Source organism: Tenebrio molitor, chromosome 9, assembly GCF_963966145.1.
Source record: "Tenebrio molitor chromosome 9, icTenMoli1.1, whole genome shotgun sequence".
Lineage (NCBI taxonomy): Eukaryota > Metazoa > Arthropoda > Insecta > Coleoptera > Tenebrionidae > Tenebrio > Tenebrio molitor.
In genome coordinates, this window is record NC_091054.1 from 8,116,860 (window position 1) to 8,137,642 (window position 20,783).

The 20,783-nt window shown below is 38.2% G+C and overlaps 3 protein-coding genes and 1 long non-coding RNA gene across 11 annotated transcripts; 2 read left to right on the forward strand and 2 right to left on the reverse strand.

Annotated features, from left to right (window-relative positions):
- Positions 1-13: 13 nt before the first annotated feature.
- LOC138137757 (uncharacterized) lies at positions 14-7,477 on the reverse strand. 2 transcript variants are annotated; one of them, XM_069057298.1, is made up of 5 exons: positions 7,317-7,477; positions 2,014-2,195; positions 1,579-1,940; positions 316-1,526; positions 14-181 (listed from the first exon to the last, which is right to left on the reverse strand). In XM_069057298.1, exons 1-5 carry the CDS (start codon positions 7,393-7,395, stop codon positions 27-29), a joined length of 1,989 nt encoding a protein of 662 aa, XP_068913399.1. In that variant the 5' UTR covers positions 7,396-7,477; the 3' UTR covers positions 14-26. The 2 variants fall into 2 exon arrangements, with proteins under 2 accessions (XP_068913399.1, XP_068913398.1); XM_069057297.1 differs by having other exon boundaries at positions 316-1,529.
- LOC138137760 (uncharacterized) lies at positions 5,879-7,307 on the reverse strand. The gene is made up of 2 exons (XR_011161872.1): positions 6,065-7,307; positions 5,879-6,010 (listed from the first exon to the last, which is right to left on the reverse strand). It is a non-coding gene; the product is annotated as an uncharacterized lncRNA (long non-coding RNA).
- A 32-nt stretch (positions 7,478-7,509) lies between the features above and the next one.
- Positions 7,510-15,162, forward strand: LOC138137758 (lactosylceramide 4-alpha-galactosyltransferase-like). 7 transcript variants are annotated; one of them, XM_069057304.1, is made up of 5 exons: positions 9,045-9,461; positions 9,914-9,985; positions 10,314-10,989; positions 13,751-14,338; positions 14,392-15,162. In XM_069057304.1, exons 4-5 carry the CDS (start codon positions 13,812-13,814, stop codon positions 14,933-14,935), a joined length of 1,071 nt encoding a protein of 356 aa, XP_068913405.1. In that variant the 5' UTR covers positions 9,045-9,461; positions 9,914-9,985; positions 10,314-10,989; positions 13,751-13,811; the 3' UTR covers positions 14,936-15,162. The 7 variants fall into 7 exon arrangements, with proteins under 7 accessions (XP_068913406.1, XP_068913405.1, XP_068913404.1 ...); XM_069057303.1 differs by having other exon boundaries at positions 9,045-9,985; positions 10,306-10,989; XM_069057301.1 differs by having other exon boundaries at positions 9,045-9,985.
- Positions 15,163-15,431: 269 nt separating this feature from the next.
- On the forward strand, positions 15,432-17,133 carry Cluap1 (clusterin associated protein 1). Its single transcript, XM_069059163.1, has 5 exons — positions 15,432-15,516; positions 15,583-15,965; positions 16,121-16,216; positions 16,263-16,758; positions 16,809-17,133. Exons 1-5 carry the CDS (start codon positions 15,495-15,497, stop codon positions 17,054-17,056), a joined length of 1,245 nt encoding a protein of 414 aa, XP_068915264.1. The 5' UTR covers positions 15,432-15,494; the 3' UTR covers positions 17,057-17,133.
- The last annotated feature ends 3,650 nt before the right edge of the window (positions 17,134-20,783 follow it).

The window sequence follows — 20,783 nt, forward strand, 5'->3', positions numbered from 1 at the left end:
TGAAACGACTGGCGCGACTAAATATTTTATTGGTTCGATAGCGCTCCACAAGAGCGCGCTAGCTCGTTCACGTGCTCGGGGAAGCCTCGGGCCAGGATCGGGTGGTGGGGGGCCAACTGCGAATCGCACATCACCCCCAGCTTCACGTGGTCGGCGTACTCGTTCAGGCACAGCGACACGCCTGCAATTAATTTTCCAATAAACCAACAACACAAAAAAATATGTTTCATTGTTTCAACAATTCTTCTGAACTCCCTCCAGATACTCTACTAGGTCCTATATTTTCCCATTTGCCTGCAAATCTCTTTTGCTTACTAGAATTCGCCTGTGGGGGTCTCCAGTAGATGACGCTGCTCACTTCTTGTCCCCAGAGGGTCCTCTGGCTCACGTTGGGATACCTACTCGTGAGTTCAGTGCCGGACACGGCGTACTTCCTCGACAAGTACCTCAAGTACACCGCCAACAGCGACAGGGGCAGAATCTTGGTCAACAAGCCGAACTTGGTCTGGCCCAGGCTCAACAGATGGGACAACCCTTGCCGGTCCAGGGAGTTCCTGAAGTTGTTCTTGATCTCCACCAAATTCTCCAAAACTGACACCTCTTTCTCCGGGTCTAGAATCGGAAGGTTCAGACAAAGAATGCCGCTGACCGAGTCCTCGGGGCGCAAGTTGGCGCCGGTGCCGAAGATGTAATTCGAATTGATATTCCTCAACGTGATTGGTAGAAAATCTGGGATCAGGTGTTTGGTGTGGATGAAATATTTGGAAATGCAAGCCGAAATGGCTGCCAACATGATTTCGATTTCTGACACTCCTGTGGCTTTGGACGTCGACTTGATCAGTTCGATTTTGACAGGGTCGGACCAAGCGACGGATTTGCGACCGCAGAGAGTTATGGTCTGGAAAGACTCCTTCTGGAGGAGGATGTCTTCGATTATAGTTCGCGGGGCTTTGACCACAATGCCAACATAGAAGAAAATCTCTTTGGCACACGCGTATATCAGAGGGACATAATTGTAAACAACGCCGACAACAGTGTTGTTGTACTGACAGTACGAATTGACCAAACAAGAGTACAACGCGGATGCTTCCCTGTACAGTCGAATCTGAAGACGCAACGGCCACGTTGCCACGCTCGTCAAGTTCCTGAACCACAACTTGACGATATTCCGAGGGTCCAGAGTGACCAAAACCGACTTGCTTAGAGTTTTGAAGGTCACTCTTCGTTTCTTGCACTCTCGCTTGAGAGTCAGGATCACAAATCTAGTCCTGGAGAAGATGTCGCTCTTGATCATGCTGAATCCTTTGCGGCTTTCCTTGATCGTGGAGATCAGAGCGACGACGACGATCGCTTGCAACTGAAAGAACCCTGGAGTGTTCTTGAGAAGCTCGGTGCACTCCAGAGGGTCATAATTCGAGACGAACTCGTTCCAGAAGTTGGAGATTTCTTCACCCAAGCGCTGCTTCAGCTCCGGAATTGCTTGAGGTTTGGGTAGGACCTCGACCAAAGGACTCTTCGAGACGAAACTGCTACAATCGTACTTTAGCCACCACCAAAACTGTACCAAATCGTTATTACCCTGGAACCTGCCTGGTCGGGGGTATCAAAGGGAGGAGATCTCCGATGTTGAGATTCTCGCCGAGCAGAACGTGGTGCAGCTTCAACAAAATGTAGTGATGGTCTTCGCTCGACGGTATTATGATTATCTGCCATGGGGGAATCCCCTGGGGTATATACTTCGAGACGATCTCGCACACGTAGTCTTGGATGTTGTACTCGGTGACGGATCGTCCTTTGTAGCTCAAAGGGGCGACGGTGATGTTCTGGTCCAGATCGAATTTGCTCCTTTGCCACGCGTAAGTCCCACATCGCGTGACCAGACAGTGGCGCAGCCTCGGGAAGGCGAGGTTGCCGGATTTGTCTCGTCTTCTGACCACTTCCTGCAGTAGCAGAAATACAAAGAAAGGTTTTGTCTGCTGTGTCGTTTTTGTCAAGAAAGTAAAATTTTGGCACCTGAAGGTGACGTCGAACGGCTTCCGGTTGGGCTTGACCCTTCACCGACAGCAGAACCGAGATGATGCCTTGGTTTCGATGTGTGTCGATTAGGGTGCGTATTGAGGTTGTCGTAAGGAATTCTACGTCAGGGTGCAGAATTGAGATGCAGAAGAACCAGAGTTTGTGGCCGATGCTGAGGACTAAGAGGTCGTTAAAGGCATTTTTGAAATGCGTTAGTTGCAGCCGCAGACAGTTTTTTAAATCGTAAATATTCAACTGTAAGTAGGCAACTAACAATACAAATGTAAGAAGTTATGTTTATTCAGATAAAATTACGACGAAACAAATCCGAAAGGAGAGTTTGTTAAAAATGTTTCAAATAAGAAATTCTGATATGAATGTCAAAAGCAAAATCGGTAATTTTTCACCGATGTGGCGCTAGAATCACTTTAGCTCAAGGTTGGCAGAACTGAGATGCGTTTAGGAGGTTGCGTCGTTCCCATTTTGAATTTTTTCCCCCCCGCAAAAGTTACACGTGACGTCACAATGCACTAAACTTTTACGACAGAGTCTGTTGATCACGCATTAGGTGTTCCCTCACTAGAATAAAACCCAATAAACCCCACGGAGCTTATAAACCTTGGGTTCTATTACTTCTATTCGAACACTCAAAATTTCTGGGTTGATTTTACGTCACGAGTTACTTTTCCCCCTCAACCCCAATTTTCAATGATGCAACCTACTATACGCATTCCATTTCTACCAACCTTGGTTTGGCTTAGCGTTGACATTTCAAAAGATTTCCATTCAGAAGAAAATCGAAAACTAAACAAACATTTTTATTCGCCGTAAGTACACAAAAATAATTCTAAACATCTTTATAGATCATATGCGTTCGTTTTTTATCAAAATGTTTTCATTTGCAATTCTGAGAAATTACTTTTAGTCGTCATTCTTTCTCATAGAGTGACAAGTGCTCTATTGTTAACACGTCAACATTATAATATGATATTAATTGTCTTGCTTTCATTTTTAATTAATTAAATGATAATTAGATTAATTAATTAAATGATCCTCACTGTATCAAAATGTGATATTGGGGCTGTGAATCTGAACAAAATTCAAAAGAACCGTTTGACAGTTCAACTTATTTTTGACGATTTGTTGACACTGACATCAAGGTGGATTTTTTTTTTTTTGTGACAATACCAAGACATTTTAAAATGCAGTTGATTTTTTTTGCTCGTGACAGTCGAATTTGAATAATTTTTAAAATAATAAAAACTGTGGACAGAATCTATTTCTGCAAAATGTTAAGGGTGACCGATACCAGCGTTGACTAGAGTGTATTTCATTAATTGCAAAGAACTCAGTTAATACGCAATCATTCGTCAAGTATCATACATCAAATTAAAGGTTTTTTAATTCTCTAGACCGCAGCGTTATACTTTTTTTTATAAGAGAAAAAGATTGTCTGATGATACGATAAAAACCTAAAGTGCGCGGCTTTAATTCGATTTTTTATTACCTAAATTTCAATATTATGCTTCCAGATTTTGTAGAATGAATCTAAATAAGTTTACTGAGTCCGCTGCGTTGTGAAATTGTGGATGAAACATTTGTTTTTTTTTTATATTGAGCTTAATGTAAAAGTTAAATGTTTCGTCTTCCAGGCGAACATTTCGTTAGAATATTTTGTAATTCTATACAATATATTTACCTTTACCTACTATATTAAATAATAATTAAAAAAAACAGAAGTTGTGGAAGTTATTCATTTATAAATTTGCGAATAAAAACGGTTTTAGTTCATCGCTTTTGCCACCAGAGGCAGTAGAGGCACATCTTTTCTCCGATTTCAAAACTACCTACCTGTTTAGGAACGGGACAAATCCGGGGGTTAGTTTGGGCCGCCGATCAGTTTTCAACCAGGAAATTTTATGACTTTACAGATAATACCCTGTCCCGGTATTATTCGAATTTCTTCAGAAATTCTAATATAAACTATGACCGTACAGAGCGAATTAATTTTTGCTTTTTTTTATGAAAACTAATTTTTGGAATTAAATATTAGGTTTTTTTAAAAATATGTACGTATAAAAATAATGAATAAATTGTTGTCTAATTTAGTCCGCACATTATTACGTCAACGTCATTAACATTATATAATATATATACCGGGTGTATTATGAAAAATCTTTGGTGCTGTAACTTCCTTATTTTTCAGACGATTTTAATAATTGATGTGTCAAGCAAAATCGTTTTAAATGGGCTACAATTTGAATTGATCCAATATTTGTTCTTGAGTTCTGTTTTTGACAAATGAAAGTCAACTTTTTTTTCAAATTGCACTATTAACTTTTTTTGCTCAGTTTTATAGAGATTTTTATTTAGAATATGAAAATGTAAACAACATGTTCATGCATAGAAACAAAAAGAAGAAATTAAAAAATAACGTTTTTTTTTTTAATCAAGCAGTCACATTAAACAGTAATAAAAGTGCATTCTAGACAATGTCTATTTGACTCCGTCGATAACAGAAATGATTTAGTAACAAGAATCGTAGCAGTATGAGAACAAATACCACCAGAATTTTTATTAAACGCCGCAATAGGCGTCAGTGGAAGCTGTCGAATGTACCTTAGAGAGAATGGAGGTAATTTCGAACATTTGCTATAGTAAAGTTATGGTTACTTGATTTTTGGAAATTCAATTTTTTTTAATTAAAAAAAATTTTTGATTTTTTATTTTAATGTTTGTGTTTTAGAAGATAAACATCTATCAGAATAAAAATAAAAAAATATACAGTGCAACTTAAAAAAACAAAGTTAGCTGCGGTCTGTCAAAAAATATAATGTCAAAAAAAAATTATAGCATGTCGAACTATAGTGTTTCAAAAACGAATTTTGTTTGATGTATCATTTATTAAAATCGGATAAAAAATAAGGAAGTTATAGCACCAAAGGTTTTTCATAATACACCCGGTATAACAAATTAAGTACAGAAATATTGATTTATAAATTAAAGTATGATCGTATGAAAAGTTTTGTGCGTTGTGGAGTATACAGGTAGGTATATGTATAAATCACAAAAAGAAATCGCGAATTGGTAATTATCTACTCCTTCGCGAGACCAGTAGTTCCATTGCAAAATAGGTGGTTTTTTGGTGGTCATTTGAATGTCACAATGACGTTCTTTTTCGCACTAATGCGTTTAACTGTCACTTTTTCGCATTAGTGCCAAAAAGAGTGAGAAGTATAAAATTACAAGAAAAGCTTTCTTTTCTTTTACTAAAGCAATCAAAGTATTGAATTGAATATAGCAGCTATACCGCAGATCAAAATCACTCATTTGGCAAGAAAATCGCTACAAAATTGTAACAATAAATATCACTTTTGTAATAAATGAATTGGAGTAGATAGAGAGTGATAGAATGATAGGAGTAATAAATTAGTGAATTAAAAAAATTAAAACCTGTATTTCTTTTTTCTTGTTTTTTGCCTAATACTTTACGGAATTAGAAAAAATCTTATATAATCTATTCATTTTGATTGTGACCACTCCGTAGTAACTTTTCAGTTGCTAGGTTATTGATAGGGAATTTTAGATAACACTAAATCCAGTCGCAGTTGGCAACTCTCGGAGGCGCCATTTTGACAGAAACGTCACGCTCACAGAAGACAGAACGGAGAACGACTTGCGCAAACGTTTTTCAACGTACACTGTGCGCATATCTATAAAATTGAGTTTTGGTACAAAATTTTACAATTCAAAAAGAAAATGCCACGTCGTCTTCTCAAAGTTGGGACCAAACGGTTAATATTGACTTGTTTCGAGACATTTATTGAAGCCAACGGGAAAACAACTCACAAAAACGAACATCACCAATAAAGTTAACTCTATTTGTGCTTTTTTGTTGTACATTTTGGCTAGTAAGTGTTGTAGTTTGATATCTTCTGCCTTTTCATCCCCTGTAAATCTTTTTTTTTGAACTTTCTGTCTGATTAGTTTTTATCTGAAAATATTTGTATTAATCAATGCTAATTGAAAGTTCTGATTACCTTTATACCAGGCATTTTTCGCGTTTGTCTTACTGCCAAATTACCATTTCCTTCGTTCTTCATTAATATCGAGAATTGCATGAGGTGATTTCGAAGTTTTTACGTTAAATAATCTGTACCTGGATATAACTCCATTTTTCAACAGACGTGATCACAGAATCAGACAGACGTTTTTAGTTTCTCCTACTTCAAATATTGATTTCCGTTATTAATATTGATAAATACATAAAAATCATTGCTTTACTACCATGGTCAAGTTTTGACAATTCTGACATTTTCCATCATGTTCACACCACACAAATATTTAGTGTAAAACGTATGCAGCACACAGCTAAACAGCGCCTACTATGTTTTTCGTTGTGGTCACAATCAAAGTGAATAGATAATATGTAATTCGTTGCAAAAACATGTCTTTTTCGCATACGACGTCTAATGTGTCTAATGCGAAAAAGACATTTTTTTATGGGCGTGAATTTTGGGACTTCATATTATTGGACCATTTTAATCTAACGGGTGACTATTAAAATTTTCACTTAGGGTTGGCCATGGATCATTCTTTGTTTTCTGTTGCACCTTAGACACTGACAATTTTGACATTTCAATAAATGTTTTTTCTCTTAATTTGGTTATGTTTCAATTGTACTGACTGACATTTGTCGTTCGTTCTTGTGTGTCTAAAGTAACAGAAAAAATAAAAACTCGTTCAAAGCCAACTCCAAGTGAAAATTTTAATAGTCACCCGTTATTATAATATTAATAATTTTATTATTCGACAATTTTCCAGAAGAAAATTATGTCTTACATTTTTAGACAAAATAAGAAATGTATTTATTGTTTGTCTGATAAACCAGATTAAACCATAAAACTCCGAGAACCTTTCGGTAAGGGCATGGAAACGGTCAGGGCCTCAGGGCTTATTATTTCAGGTAAAAATTCAGTTTGGTTTCCATACTTATCTATATACTCTACTGTGTATTAGTGGCTGCGTTATAAAGGTGGCTAAACTGAAACACTTCGCCAGTATCGGTCACCCTTAAACTTGCGTGTGGATCTAGTTTTACTGATTTTTGCAAAACCATTAAAAATCCATAAACTCCATTATCCTTTATGAGCTAGATGTAGTTTCCTGTTCATGACACTACACTCGTGGCTCATTCGGTAAACTTGGAATCTCAAATATTTTACAATCTTGTGTTAAACCACTTTTGTTTATTATGTAATTTGCCCAGATATAACAACCATAATAAACTATTAACTCACCACAATAACTTAAGGCAATTAACGGCAACAGTAATAGTGTCAAGTAGAACAGACCGAAAGTCACAAAAAAGTCTAACATTTTGCCACTGGACTTACACAGTCACGCACGAAATCATCGTCGAAGAAATCAATTATTGTTGATATATGAGTGGCCGATTTATAAATATAAATTATAACAGGAGCGATTAGGCTTATCGTTTTTTTTAAGTGACCTCTGACCTTAAAGAATGTGGCAGATAGGGACATCTGCACACGACCGACAATACAAAGGTAAGATATACATACATTTTTTTAATTTTGATTTTACTCATCACACAAGGCAGTCTCAATTGTGCATCTGCAACTTATTTAAAAATTTTCCAAAATGTTGCAAACACGGAAAAAATTGCTAAATTGACCAAAGTTCATAGTCTCAATAACATGCCAAAATTCAGTGTTCGCTGAGCAGAGTCCACCGTGATCAGTCCTGTTATCGTTTTTTTTTGGTTTTTGCTTAATTTCGCAATTTTCAATATTGTAAACAAATTGTTCTCAAAGTGTCAGGAATCAAATTAATTGATTTCTTAAGAATCGGGAAAACACCGTTTAATTTTTTGAAACAGAGAAATCTGTAGATAGTGTACAGTTTTACGGATAGTCCGATAGATGTCGGCACTTGTAAAACCGACCAAGGTTGGTAGAACTGAGATGCGTTTAAGTAACTTTAGTTTAGGAGGTTGCCTCGTTCCCATTTAAAACAATAGTTTGAATTTTTTCCCACGCAAAAGCTACTCGTGACGTCATAAGGCACTAAACTTTTACGACAGTCTGTCGATCACGCATTAGGTGTTCCTTCACTAGAATTAAACCCAAAAAAACACCCAATAAACCCCACGGAGCTTATAAACCTTGGGTTCTAGTCGAACACTCAAAATTTCTGGGTTGATTTTACGTCACGAGTCACTCGCGTTTTAAAATGGCCCATTCGTGCCAAAAAAGGTCCAATTTACACACGAACGAGTTGAATACAACGTTTTTTTGTTCGACGAGCCCCTTAAAGGCTCTAAATCGCTTAAAATCTTTAAAATTAGCTTGACGTTTCGTTTTGACAAGTTGTGACATTTATCAAAATCCGTTCACACAGGAGAAAATTCCCAAATTCTGAACTAAAAAAAAAAAATTAACACATCCAAATTTTCGGGACGTGTCATTCGGAAAGAAATTTCTTTTTGCCGCAACCCATTATACACATTGCAACAATATCTTGACGAAAGACTGATATGATCCCCATTTATGGAGAGTATGGAAAGAATTCTGTCGCTGCTGCGGATGTTTACAAGCCGATGGTAGACACTTCGATTAACTTAATTCGTTAATTTATTTGTTGAATTTTGATTAAATACTCGTACAGGTTCTCTGCCACTCTGACATTTCTCACAAATCAATTCAACTTACTTAAATTTCTAATTTAAAAGAAATAACACAAAATGATTTTTAGCTATATAAAATCTATCGATTCCATAATTATTAAAATTTTAAGGATTTTTTAAGTTTTGTTATCTGTATGGGCACAGATTACTCATATAAGCAGATAGTGCACTTGACAATAAAGCAAATAAAACCAATATGTGAGTTCTAATCAATTCTATTGGTGTTGTTATCGCGGGTGTTAGTACCGCATGCAGATTAGTTGCTTTCAGTGCTACCTTCGGCTATTGTTTGCTTGGAATTGTGCGTTTTAGCGTGTCATTCATTATCCTGGAAAAATTATACCAACAAGGAAATGACCAATATGTTACTTTGTTACGGAAGTGCAGATGGTCTTGGCACAAGCTTTTTATCGCGAAAAGTTTCCGGCGCGTCGTGTTCCGCAATTGCAAACATTTCTCGCTGTTACGCGAAAATGGTACTTTCCGACCGAGACCCATAAGAGCATACCTACGCCACGGGTGTTAGACCTCGAACCCCAAATTCTAGAAACTGTGGAAGAAAACCCGTCAACAAGTACCGCGCAGTTTTAATGAATGAAAATGCGGCAGTTACTTAGTGAATTTCAGTTTTCTCAGTTTGCGGTATGTCGCACTCTTACAGAGCAAGGGTTGTACTCCTATCATGTTCAGCGATTCAAAGTGCGTTGATCAACCTGATTTTTTGCGAAGGGCACAGGTGTGTACTAGAAATTACGGCCGACATTTTGAACAATTTTTCTAATGGTACCTAAATACGTTACTGTTTAGTTATGGTTTTTGCTTTGACTTTTCCTTTCACTTGGTTTTCACTCTTAGTTTTCTTACACACTTTTGTGGCTGTGTATTTAAAGTGTTTTTCGGCTATTTCATTCATAGTAAGGTTTTGTCACTCTCTGTTTTTAAAGCGTTTTAGCAAGCTATTCATGTTTCGATTTATTAGAGCTTTCAGAAGCGTCTCGTTCAAGATTTTTGGTTTATTCGCTTATTGAAGATACTATGGTTTACTTATTGTGATGCATTTAAATTTCACTCTGTCCCTGTATAATTTTAATAACTGTTAAACTAAGGTCTTTTCTCCGTTTCAAATTTCTTCAACACTCACTAATAACTTTATTTTCAAACAATTCTAATACAATGTTTTTTGTTAAGCTTAATTAGGATCTCCACTGTGCAGCTTTTCCCTAAACTCGATAGGTGTCCGCACTTGAAAAACAGGCCAAGGTTGGTAGAACTGACTAATTTGTATAGTAGGTTGCCTCGGTGAAAATTGCGTGACGTAAGATCAACCTAGAAATTTTGAGTGTTCGAATACAACCCAAGGTTTATAAGTTCCATGGGGCTTATTGAGTGGTTTTTTTGGGTTTTATTCTAGTGAGGGAACACTTAATGCGTGATCGACATATTCTGTCGTAAAAGTTCAGTGCATTATGACGTCAGGAGTAACTTTTGCGGAGGGAAAAAATTGAACTAATGGCAACTAGGCAACCTACTATACAAATTAGTCAGTTCTACCAACCTTGAAACAGGCGGCAAGTTTAAAGAATTTCAGGCGCCACTTTCGTTTAGCATCAATCCCACGAGAAATAAATTAATCAAGCGAAGTTGCCAGTCAACTCCTCAAATATTCAGAGCGTCGTTTATCACGTCGAGGTAAAAACATAATGACATGATGACGTGTATGACAGAGGACAGGGGCCGAATTCCCCAGCAGGGTAACCACCCCTCATGAATAGCGAACGATTTCGTATCGTTCGAATACCGAGATCGATAGTCACCCCCTGTCCGGACCAGCGAGAGGCAAAACGGTCGCATCTGCGAGCGCCTTTACATCATCCCCGTGCTAGATCAATAAATACCCACAGAACGTCTCCAGCTCTCGAAGGCAACATGACAAAACGGAGGTCCATGTGCGATCTGTTAATAACAAAGGGAAGTCTTGCGTGACGGGCACAAGTGGAAATTAAAAAATTAAATGATTGTGAATAATGGAGTCCAGTGCACGTGTTCAAAAGAGATGATGGGAGACTGGGGCATGTCAGACTTGTACAAATGCTGATTTGTTGTTAAGTTTGTTGTTAAATTAAGCATATCGTGTAACATATCGAAGAAATGCCAAATAAATGTTTTATCAAAGGATCTGAAAAATGCGAAACTACTTAAGCCAGGTCTGTCTAGTAGTGCAACAACTGATTGTGTTGAGAAGATGAGGATTTGACGGGTTAGAGGTGAGTATTTTGGTATTATGTATGTATTTGCATGTTTTGAAACTCAATGCATTAGTTACATTTAAGTAGTACTTTGTTACTTTGAAATTATTTTATTGTAAAAAAGTGTGCGAACAGGCACTCTAAAAACTGTATCCTTCCATTCCAAAAATATTTGAATACTTTTCTGCAAACTAAAAACTTGATGTTATAGTAACAATAAAAATAATCATGAATGAATAAACTTCGACTAAAATTAAAGGAGTTATCATTATTTGTTTGAAATATCCGTTATGATACTTAAAATCGGCTTCGATGCAATGCAGGGTTATTCACCGTAGATTTCCCGCGAAAATTTATTGTTCTGCAACACAAAATTCCAAAAGCTCAAACTGTCAAATAATGAATCAAAGTAGTTTCATTTAAAAGTCAAAATAACACTGATAATAAATTATAGAAAATTAAATCTAGGCGCTGTTTTAAACTGTATTTTGTGTTGCATAAAATTAAATTTTTGCTGGAACTTTACGGTGAATAACCCCGTATATTTTTCCAAAAGAGACATAAAAATATACAGATACAAAAAGAAAACAAAAAAAAACATTCGAAAGAAATTGATATTATTTAATGTGAAATATTGGCTAGTTTTGGGTGATTCAAAATGATTGTGGCCAAGTATGGCAACTAGGTACGAAAATTTATGTGGCAACTGTGTGAATGGGGTAGAGTTAATATTTGTATGACGTTTCATAAGCGTGCATTTGATTTTTTTAATTCCATTGCACATTGATTTGACAACTTTCAAAATTGCACGCCTATAAACTGTCAAAGAAATGTCAACTCTACCCTACCCACACAGTTGCCACATAAATTTTCGTACATAGTTGCCATACTTGGCCACAATCATTTTGAATCACCTAATATGCTTAAGAATAAGCATTTGCTTATACTATATGTTTGTCTTTTTCTATCTAATAGAGTCCATGTATTTCTATCTCTCACTAATACAAGTAAAACCATTTGCTAATGGTTTATGCATAATATGACCCATTGTTTTAAACGAGTCCTCTCGGATATTTCAAAGAATGTTTTTAACGCTGTGGGAAAACCTCGCCTCACTAAGTACCAATTTAGAAAATGTTTGCATTTTACAATGTGTACAGTATAGAATTAATATTTAACAAATCGTTTGTTTAACCTGACTCTAAATGTGTAGACAGATTATATCTGGATAGATCAGAATTCCAAATGTTTACCGACGACATCGACACAACTTTTTTTTACTGAATTAAAACTAGTGACTACTCAAGTGAAAAAAACGAAACCTGGACTACGCTCAGTTAAAATTATTTGCTACAATTTTACGTGAAGTGAGTTCGAATTTCATTTTTTTGACGCACCCACAAAGTAGAAATACGAAATATATACTACTGAAGACATTTATAAAAAGAGAGTGTTTTTTGAATGATTTTTTGAGGATACATACTCGTATTTTTATGTGCAGTCGCGTGCAAAACATTTTTGTCGTCAATGTCACTAAAAAAATTATTCGTTTATGTCAGAATTTTGTAATTTACACTGTGTAATCAAGGCTTAATGTCATCAAAAAGTCAAAAATTATTGAAACGTCAATTAGCATCATGAGCCTGACATCGCCGCGCTAATGTCACAATTAACGTCCAATAAATAATTTAAAGGTTAAGATCGATTTACAATTGTGTATTTCAAAGTTTGTCAAAAAATGACGTTGACGACCAAAATATTTTGCATTTAACTGTACAAACGGATAAATTCTATTTCATTTAACGATGTTTGTGCAATCCTATCTACACTCCAAAATCTGTAAAGATTCCTGTAGCTGTGTTAATTTACATAAATGGCACAATTTATGAATAATTTTAATTACTTCACAAAATTACGACAGATGGGAGTATCTAGTAAATTATTGGTTATCAATAAGGATTAATTGTTTTGTGATAAAGTGACATTTGTAGGACAGTTGTACAAGAACTAAAAGCAAGAAGTACAGTGTCGTCTTTGTAAAAATGAAAAGTTTGTCACATTAGAATAAAAAAATCTGTTCAAAAACTGTATAAAATTGTACACAAACTTGATGCCACAATGTTACAACTGTGTCGAAAGTCTAGAGGTCATGGAAGGTAAGATTACTACTTTGGTGATACGTCAGCATGTAAAAAAATCCAAAATGTACTAAACATTGTGGGGAAAATGAGGCGAAATAAATTCAGAACCGAAGAAAATCGTTACAGACAAGTCTTATTTCGGTGCTAGTCTCGACGTGGTGTTTTCTGCAGATTACACAGTTTCGCATAATATCCGTGTCATTATACCAATTTCTGCATTAAAACGAATCGATACATACCTGTCTTACACTTTTCCCTAAGACATGAAAACCGTTTCCTTTTATTTTCACAACAACATCGTCGTGTTAACAATGCCGTCAAGTTTATTACTTGTTAGGAAAGTTTTTCATATTTAATTTCACGTTACGGTCTTTATCCCGTCCTGCTATTGGTCGTAGAGTACGTAGAGTATTCCTAAATTATTATGTAGGCTAAGATCGAATTTGATGAGCTCACGAAAACCTTATTACTAATAAATGGAACAAACGAGAAATCCATTCCATGAATTGTATGGGTATCAGAAAAACATAACTAAAGTCAAACCCGGTTTTACACAGCTCAAATCACATTTGAAGGTTATCTCAACAGATGTCGCCACTTGCGAAAGAGGCGCCAAATTCAAAGTCGGCATTTTTCAGATGCGCTCCAAAGTGAAAACCCACCCAGACTGTGATAGTTCCGGACATATTCAACGCTAAAATGCTATTCTACCAAATCCAGAAGAAAGTTCTACTGACTACGAGTCTCGTAATAGCCATCATATACATAATCAGGCCTCAGAATCACTCCATCATCAACCAGTTCTACTACTACTTGAACCCGAGAGAGGGCATTCAGTGTTACCACACCAAATCCAAGACACTTCCCGACATATCAGACGACCAACCTGCCAGAGGAAGATCGATCTTCTTCCACGAAACGTCGTGCAATTCGCATTTCAGCGGCAAAATATGCATAACGGCGCGCCAAGCTTGCGCGGTGGAGTCGGCCGCAAGACTCAATCCAAATTTCGAGGTGCACCTGCTTTTCGCATCACCCGGTATATTCAAATTTGAGGGGACGGAGTCGGACAGGTTCCTGCAGGCGCTTCTGTCCTACCCCAACGTGGGGATAAACCATGTGGACTACGAAAGGTACACGAGGGGCACCCCTGTTGAAGCTTTGTACAAAAAGGGCCAATTGGAGACGTCTGGATATGCGCAATCGCACGCCAGCGACGTCCTAAGGTACCACCCAAAACTTTTTTATTATTATTGTTACGTAAGAAGTACAATTGCAGATATCTCACGTTGTGGAAATACGGCGGGATCTACCTGGACCTGGACGTCATCGTCATCAAGCCCCTCGAGGATCTAGCGCCGAACTACGCCGGCTCCGAGTCGGACCGCAACGTCGCCGCCGGTGTGCTCAGCTTCAGCCCCGAGGGGCTGGGGCACGACCTTGCCGGCCGCTGCCTCGACGACTTGAGCCAAAACTTCAAGGGCTACGACTGGGGCTATAACGGTCCCGGTGTTATAACTAGACTCCTGCAGGAAGTTTGCGGCGAGCGCCTCGCTAAAGACATGCTGAACAAGCCTTGCCAGGGCTTCAGGGTGTACCCGGTCGACGCCTTCTACTCCATCCCGTGGTGGGACTGGAAAATGTACTTCGAAGAGGATTCGACCGACCAAGTGCTCAACATATCGCGAAACAGCTACGTCGTGCACGTGTGGAACAAGCACAGCGTCCACACGAAGATACCGGCGAGGGGCGGCGCCCCCTACGCCCTTTTTGCTCAGAGATATTGTCCCAGAGTTGTAAACGAGTGCGGGTATTTCTTTTAATCTGCTCAAAGAGAAATGTGTCCAAATTTTATCGTTTCCGCTGAAACCTCTTGTCATATCATCTTTTCCAGGTTAGATATGAAAATACTAAATAAGCTGTAATCTACCTGAGGCGTTTTTGTTGTTGTGATTGTTGTTGAAGAATAGTTATGTGAATCTCGTGGGAACTAGTTTTTATACTAGATCTCAGTTTTGTTGGCGTTAGCAATAAATTTCTTTTGAAACAATATCATTTTATTGGGCCACTCTGTATATATCCCACACTCAACTAAATCCTACAATATTTTCTCTTGAAATGACCCTTTTAACGAGACCCAGGCAATGGTGTCCAATTATTGTCCTAAGGAAGCATTTATGAGCAATGAAAAAATTAAATTAAACATTTTTCCAAACGAGACAAATTAATTATTTTTGTTTTGATTCGTTTGTGCGTGTCACGTGACTTGACCACCAATGAGAAACGAGCCAGTTGGGTAATCACGCATCGTTGCTAAGTAACGGGGATGTACACAAAACACAACATGGTTGACTCTTCGAAAACTCTTTGATTTGGAACAAAATGTCTTTCAGAGACGTACGCAGTAAGTAGATTTCCTAATTTAACCACAAATTTTGATTTCTTCAGTGAATGACAATTTCTTTTGTAGATTTCATCGAAATGATGCGGGCCCTGGGGTATCCCTCGCTCATATCTATGGAGAGCTTTCGCAGCCCCAATTTTCCTTTGGTCGCTGATTTACTGGTGTGGTTGTCGAAACGTTTCGACCCCGACGTCGACGTCCCTTCAGACATCGAGACCGAAGATGACAGAGTCAAGCTGATAAGGAGTGCCGCACAATTTATGGCTCTCAAGGCGAACATCAAGTTAAACACAAAACGACTGTACCAAGCTGATGGATATGCAATAAAAGAATTGTTGAAGATCACGACGTTGTTGTATGATGCTCTGAACCTGAATTTAGACGATAAGGACAGCGAGCAGTTTGAAGACGAAATGTTCAGTTTGAAAGAGTTCGATTTGAGCGATAAGGTTAGTGAGGAATTTAAAAAGAACGAAAGTTGTGTCAAGTGGATGTTTGACAACGTACAAGTTCTAGTGTAACACTCTAGATGGCGCTTTTTCATAACTGTCAATTTCAAAATTGATGCGGTGTATTTTTTGTTTGTAATTTTTTTAAATTTAAGATAAACGAATTGAAGTTGTCCAGACAATTGGCGAGCGAGATCACGACAACGGGAGCCACGCTGTTCGATCTTTTGGGCAAAGAAGTGGAGCTTAGGGTACAAAAGCGCATTCTTTAGTCCACGATCTGAGAATTTTTTTAAGGCTGCACGACACAAAAGCGTTGGACGTCAGTACGAATTGAACGAGGTCGAATCCGGGATTAAAGCTGCCATCGAAGCCATCAAAGTGGAAATCGACGAGAGCAAACAACTCATAGACAACGTCTCGGCAACCGAAGCAAATCTCGACACGAAAATAGAGCGAAGAAAAGTGGAGATCGACCGTTACGAGAAGAGACTCCAAACGCTGAAAAAGGTCCGGCCGGCATTCCTGGAGGAGTTTACAGCTCTGGAAGGCGAGCTGGAGCAGCTTTTCGTACAGTACTCTACGAGAGCTCGGATTTTGAACCAGTTGGAAAGGTTGGTGGCGGACGCCGAGAGGACACAGCTCGAGAAGCAGCTCCAGATGGCGTCGCCCAGGATTGAGACGATTCCTTTGGAGGGCGGCGACCAGGACGTGTTCTTGGAGCTGGACGACAACGCGGAGACGCGACAGGGGGCGGCGAATAGACAAGAGCGACCTCGCGCGAGCACTGGAGGTAGGTTTCGGTCCCCGCTCTTGTACGAATGCATTGTAAAGGGATTTCAGGGAGGTCCCGGACCAGCAGAACTGCCAAAGTTTACGGTGGTATGCAACCCCCGATGTCTGCAACGCCCTCGCTGAGCTCGGACTCGGAAACTGACGAGTTGTTCATCGACAAAGACGAGTCAGAGTTGATACAATCAGACGACGAGTCGTTAGGGTTGGAGCTGTCGGGAATGGAGATGGTGAAGAGGGCGCAGTCGTCCAAGCCTGGTGCGAACAAGATGAACAGCAACAGTGACGACGACTTTTAAATATGCAAAAAGATAATGTAGAAGGTGTAAATTATGCAACTAGTAATACATGTATGTTAGTTGTGAAGGTGACAGCAGAGGGCGCAACCACTTTTTCGGTGGTTCTGTTTTATTTTATTTGTTGGATTGTTTGATAAAAATGAAAGATACAGGGCGTAGAGCCGTGCAAGGTGAACGCTCCTTGCAGATTTCGATAACAGGAAACTACAATAAACCGGGCGTTGCGCCACAAAAAGTTAATAAAGGCCCGACAAAAACCTTTTGATAAATAACAATTGGGCAACGTTGTCAACAATAAACTCTTTGAACCAGAAGTCTCGCGACAAAAACGCGAATTTTAACTTGCGCAACCACGCCGGCTTACATAAGAGCCGCGACCGTTTCGATTGTGTTCAGATCTGCAGCTGAGCGGTGCGAAAATGCCGGCCGGAGTCGTCCTTTTACTTTTCATCCGGAAGAAATGGACTCTGTCACCATAACGGCCTTATCGGCGATTCAGGGCCGAGATTTCAACGAATTTCATGCAGAAAATTGCAAGAAATTATCCTTTCACTGTGCAATTCCAATCGAATCACCGCTTGCGGTCGGAGATATCATGGTGTTCGGTCGAAACGTCGCAAATTTGCAAAATTGAGCCAATTTGGGATTACGCAACGGCGACAGAAGGTCGGAAAATTTTCATTACAGATAAATAGATCAATTTTTTCCCGTAACAAGCGCCGATCGCTTTATCGCGGCTCGAAGTGACCGTAACATTAACCTTGATTTGTGAAACGATTTTTTCGGTTCTGCTCATTGATGAGTGGATGACACTCGTTTTGTTGCACCGGTGGATTTCTGTATACAGGGCGTAGTTAAATCGCCGCCGCCGTGACATCACATCCTGTATATGTGGATTACTTGTTTGTGGGAACTTTAATGTATTTTTGATTTTGTTTGTACGCTACCATGTTATTACGTTTAGATGACTGGCCAGTAGCTAATATTGTTATTATTGTTTTTTTTTTTTATAAATTTCATTGTCAACTTTTTACCTCCGCAATTATTGTACTGTGACGCTGTTTCACCAGCAAATAAAAGGAACAGGAAATAACATCGATACAAAACTATTTTCAAAATCGACGAAAACAAAACCAAAAAACAATCGCACCGCCCACCACTTTTGTTTTCTCAGATGTCCCGATCCTCGGTGGATTGTTTCATCATAATGTAGGACAGTTCTAAACCACCAAAAAAGTGGTCAGGAATGCATTAATTATTCATCGAGACAGGTGTGTTTTTATTGGGGATCAACACGAAATCATAAATAGTCCTAAATGCGTCAAAATTTTTAAAGAGAATTTGTTTTCGACAATTTTTTATCCCCTCTTGACGCTCGCTTTTCTAAAGTTAAAGTATGGCACGTTCCAATGCAATTTGCGGTTCCAATAGCGTTTTTATCTGTTGCATAACCGCAACCAAGCTAAATTTTATTATTTAAAAATTGTTTTCTACCAATTAGAATGATATATGGTAATCGCGATTTGACTTTCGCAATTCTAAATAAAATGATTGTTTTGTTACTCTTGACAGGTCATGCTTTAAGACAAAAGGTGCACATAATTGAAAGTGTACATTTTTCAAAAGTCCAGCAACCGCAAACTAGATTTTACCGCCGAAGATCTTCACCGCGATTTTTACAAACTCCTTTAGTGAACACCTACCCTCATTCGCGACTTTACGCTTCTTGACCAAAACCACAAACCAGTTTTTTTTACAAAAATGCGATTTATACAAGATTGTCCTTTTTCCCACTTTCTATCAATATTTATCAGTCTTGATTTAAAATTGAAATTCAGATATTTTTAAAAGGTGGCAACACTCTTGACAGTTGCGTAATCCTCACTAAAAAACGCTTCCGGCGCCACTCAAAAAAAAATCGCTACGACAACACTTTGTCCATTCCATTACACTTCTGTTGGGTTCAGATCTGGATTTTTTGTGGCCATCACAGCAACCACTTGGAAAGACGAAAATGCAAATTAACAGAGTTCTGAATCGCACTTGTAAGAAGTGTGTATTCTAAAATTTATCGAAGAAAATTAATTTTTATTAAACTACTACAACTAGTGTAAAAGATAAAAAGCTGATTATCATAACTGGCCAATAGAACATTAAGTAATTAAAATTCAAATAACAAGTAATTCGGGCTAGTTTTAAGACTAATTTAAATTGCTTAATTATAGTTTGTAATTTTGATAACACAAAATTAACTCGAATAATTACATTTAATAAACAAGTATGTGCTGTTACTCTCAGCAAGAATGCAAAATAAAAATTGCACTATTTACGTAAAGAAATAAAACTTTTAATTATTTTTGGCTATTTTATTGTTTAATTTACAGGTTTCGTTACAGCTTCCCACTTAAAACAATGTCTCATTATGATTTAGAAACATTCGAATCGACTCCATTTATTTGCTATTTTTTAATATCCATTTTATGGCCCATAAAAGTACCACCAGGTATGACATCATTGTAGCCATCGTGTGCGGTAGAATTGTTAACGTAGGTATGTATATTCCATTTTGAAAAAAAAAAATTCCCGGTGAAGGAACAGTTTCTAAACAAGACAATTCAGATCTTTTTGAAAGAAAACAGAACAAACAATTTAAAAAATGTGTTTTCTGGGCTCCGCCTCTGTCCTTGGAGGATCCCACATCGACTTGAAGGACGGAAGAGCGGCCAATCATTTGCTTCCACTTGTTGCGTCAGCGGAGCAATCAGTGGCTCAACTGAGATGTGGCATTTACACGGTCACGATTGTCGCCGCTTAAAGAGTGTAAATCACCACTTGTGATAATAATGACACCTCCATTACAATACACGCAATTATCTAAATCTTAAGCGTCGCTGTGTGTGACATTAGCCACAACTAAAATGATCGCCGGAGTTGTGGTGCAAGTGACGCGCGATCGCGAATCCTAACAGGACGAATTAATTTCGGTTTGTTGTCGAGGCACATTCTTGGCGGTGGATGAAATGACTGTCCGTTTATTTGTGGTTTTCTGGTCCATCAAACAATAATAATTCACACTCGAGAGATTTCGGCCGAAACATGTGAATCCCATTGTTTTTATCTCGGTTTGGTAATGATTTAATCTTGTCAGAAGAGCTGAAAACAACACGCACACTTCAAAACATGCCAGGTGCGACTCCACGGACAAAAAAATTATCGTGACAGGTTGGGTAAAATTCCAAAAATAAAATACAACCGCGAGCCTTGGGTTTCGAAAGGATAAGAGATTGTCCAAATTTTGTGTTGTGCGATCAGTCGATGATACAGTTTTTGTTGGCCGTTCTATAACTGTTTCTTCACTCGGTGAATATTGGCGGTGAATGGAAAAAAGTTTTTTGACACAAACTTAAAAGCCACAAAAAATTTCAGTCAATTCTATTTTACCCTGTCTTCGATGATTTCAACAAGATGGGACGCCGTCTCATCTCCACTCGAGGTTGATTTGGGATCTCTCACTGCGTAGATGCGATGTTTTTCAGTTTCACAAGTTGTGAAATGAAATAAGTCAAATTAAAAATCGTATTAGCGCGCAAGAAAAACGACATTACACAGATAATTAATGCGCACAACGTGGTCGCAATTAATAATGCAACATATATTTAAATTAAAGCATTATAATTTTTTACAAGTGGGAGGTTTACACACACGAGCTCAGCCAACGCGTAAAAAA

What these genes read in the sequence shown, in the direction of transcription:
- LOC138137757 (XM_069057297.1), bottom strand. Translation starts at nt 7,395, where the DNA reads ATGTTAGACTTTTTTGTGACTTTCGGTCTGTTCTACTTGACACTATTA. An exon ending in CCGTTCGACGTCACCTTCAG is followed by an intron (nt 1,941 to 2,013) that starts GTGCCAAAATTT and finishes CTGCTACTGCAG; the next exon opens with GAAGTGGTCAGAAGACGAGA. An exon ending in ACCCCCACAGGCGAATTCTA is followed by an intron (nt 182 to 315) that starts GTAAGCAAAAGA and finishes AATTAATTGCAG; the next exon opens with GCGTGTCGCTGTGCCTGAAC.
- LOC138137758 (XM_069057305.1), top strand. Translation starts at nt 13,812, where the DNA reads ATGCTATTCTACCAAATCCAGAAGAAAGTTCTACTGACTACGAGTCTC. An exon ending in CACGCCAGCGACGTCCTAAG is followed by an intron (nt 14,339 to 14,391) that starts GTACCACCCAAA and finishes GTACAATTGCAG; the next exon opens with ATATCTCACGTTGTGGAAAT.
- Cluap1 (XM_069059163.1), top strand. Translation starts at nt 15,495, where the DNA reads ATGTCTTTCAGAGACGTACGCA. An exon ending in GTCTTTCAGAGACGTACGCA is followed by an intron (nt 15,517 to 15,582) that starts GTAAGTAGATTT and finishes TTTCTTTTGTAG; the next exon opens with ATTTCATCGAAATGATGCGG. An exon ending in AGTTCGATTTGAGCGATAAG is followed by an intron (nt 15,966 to 16,120) that starts GTTAGTGAGGAA and finishes TTTAAATTTAAG; the next exon opens with ATAAACGAATTGAAGTTGTC.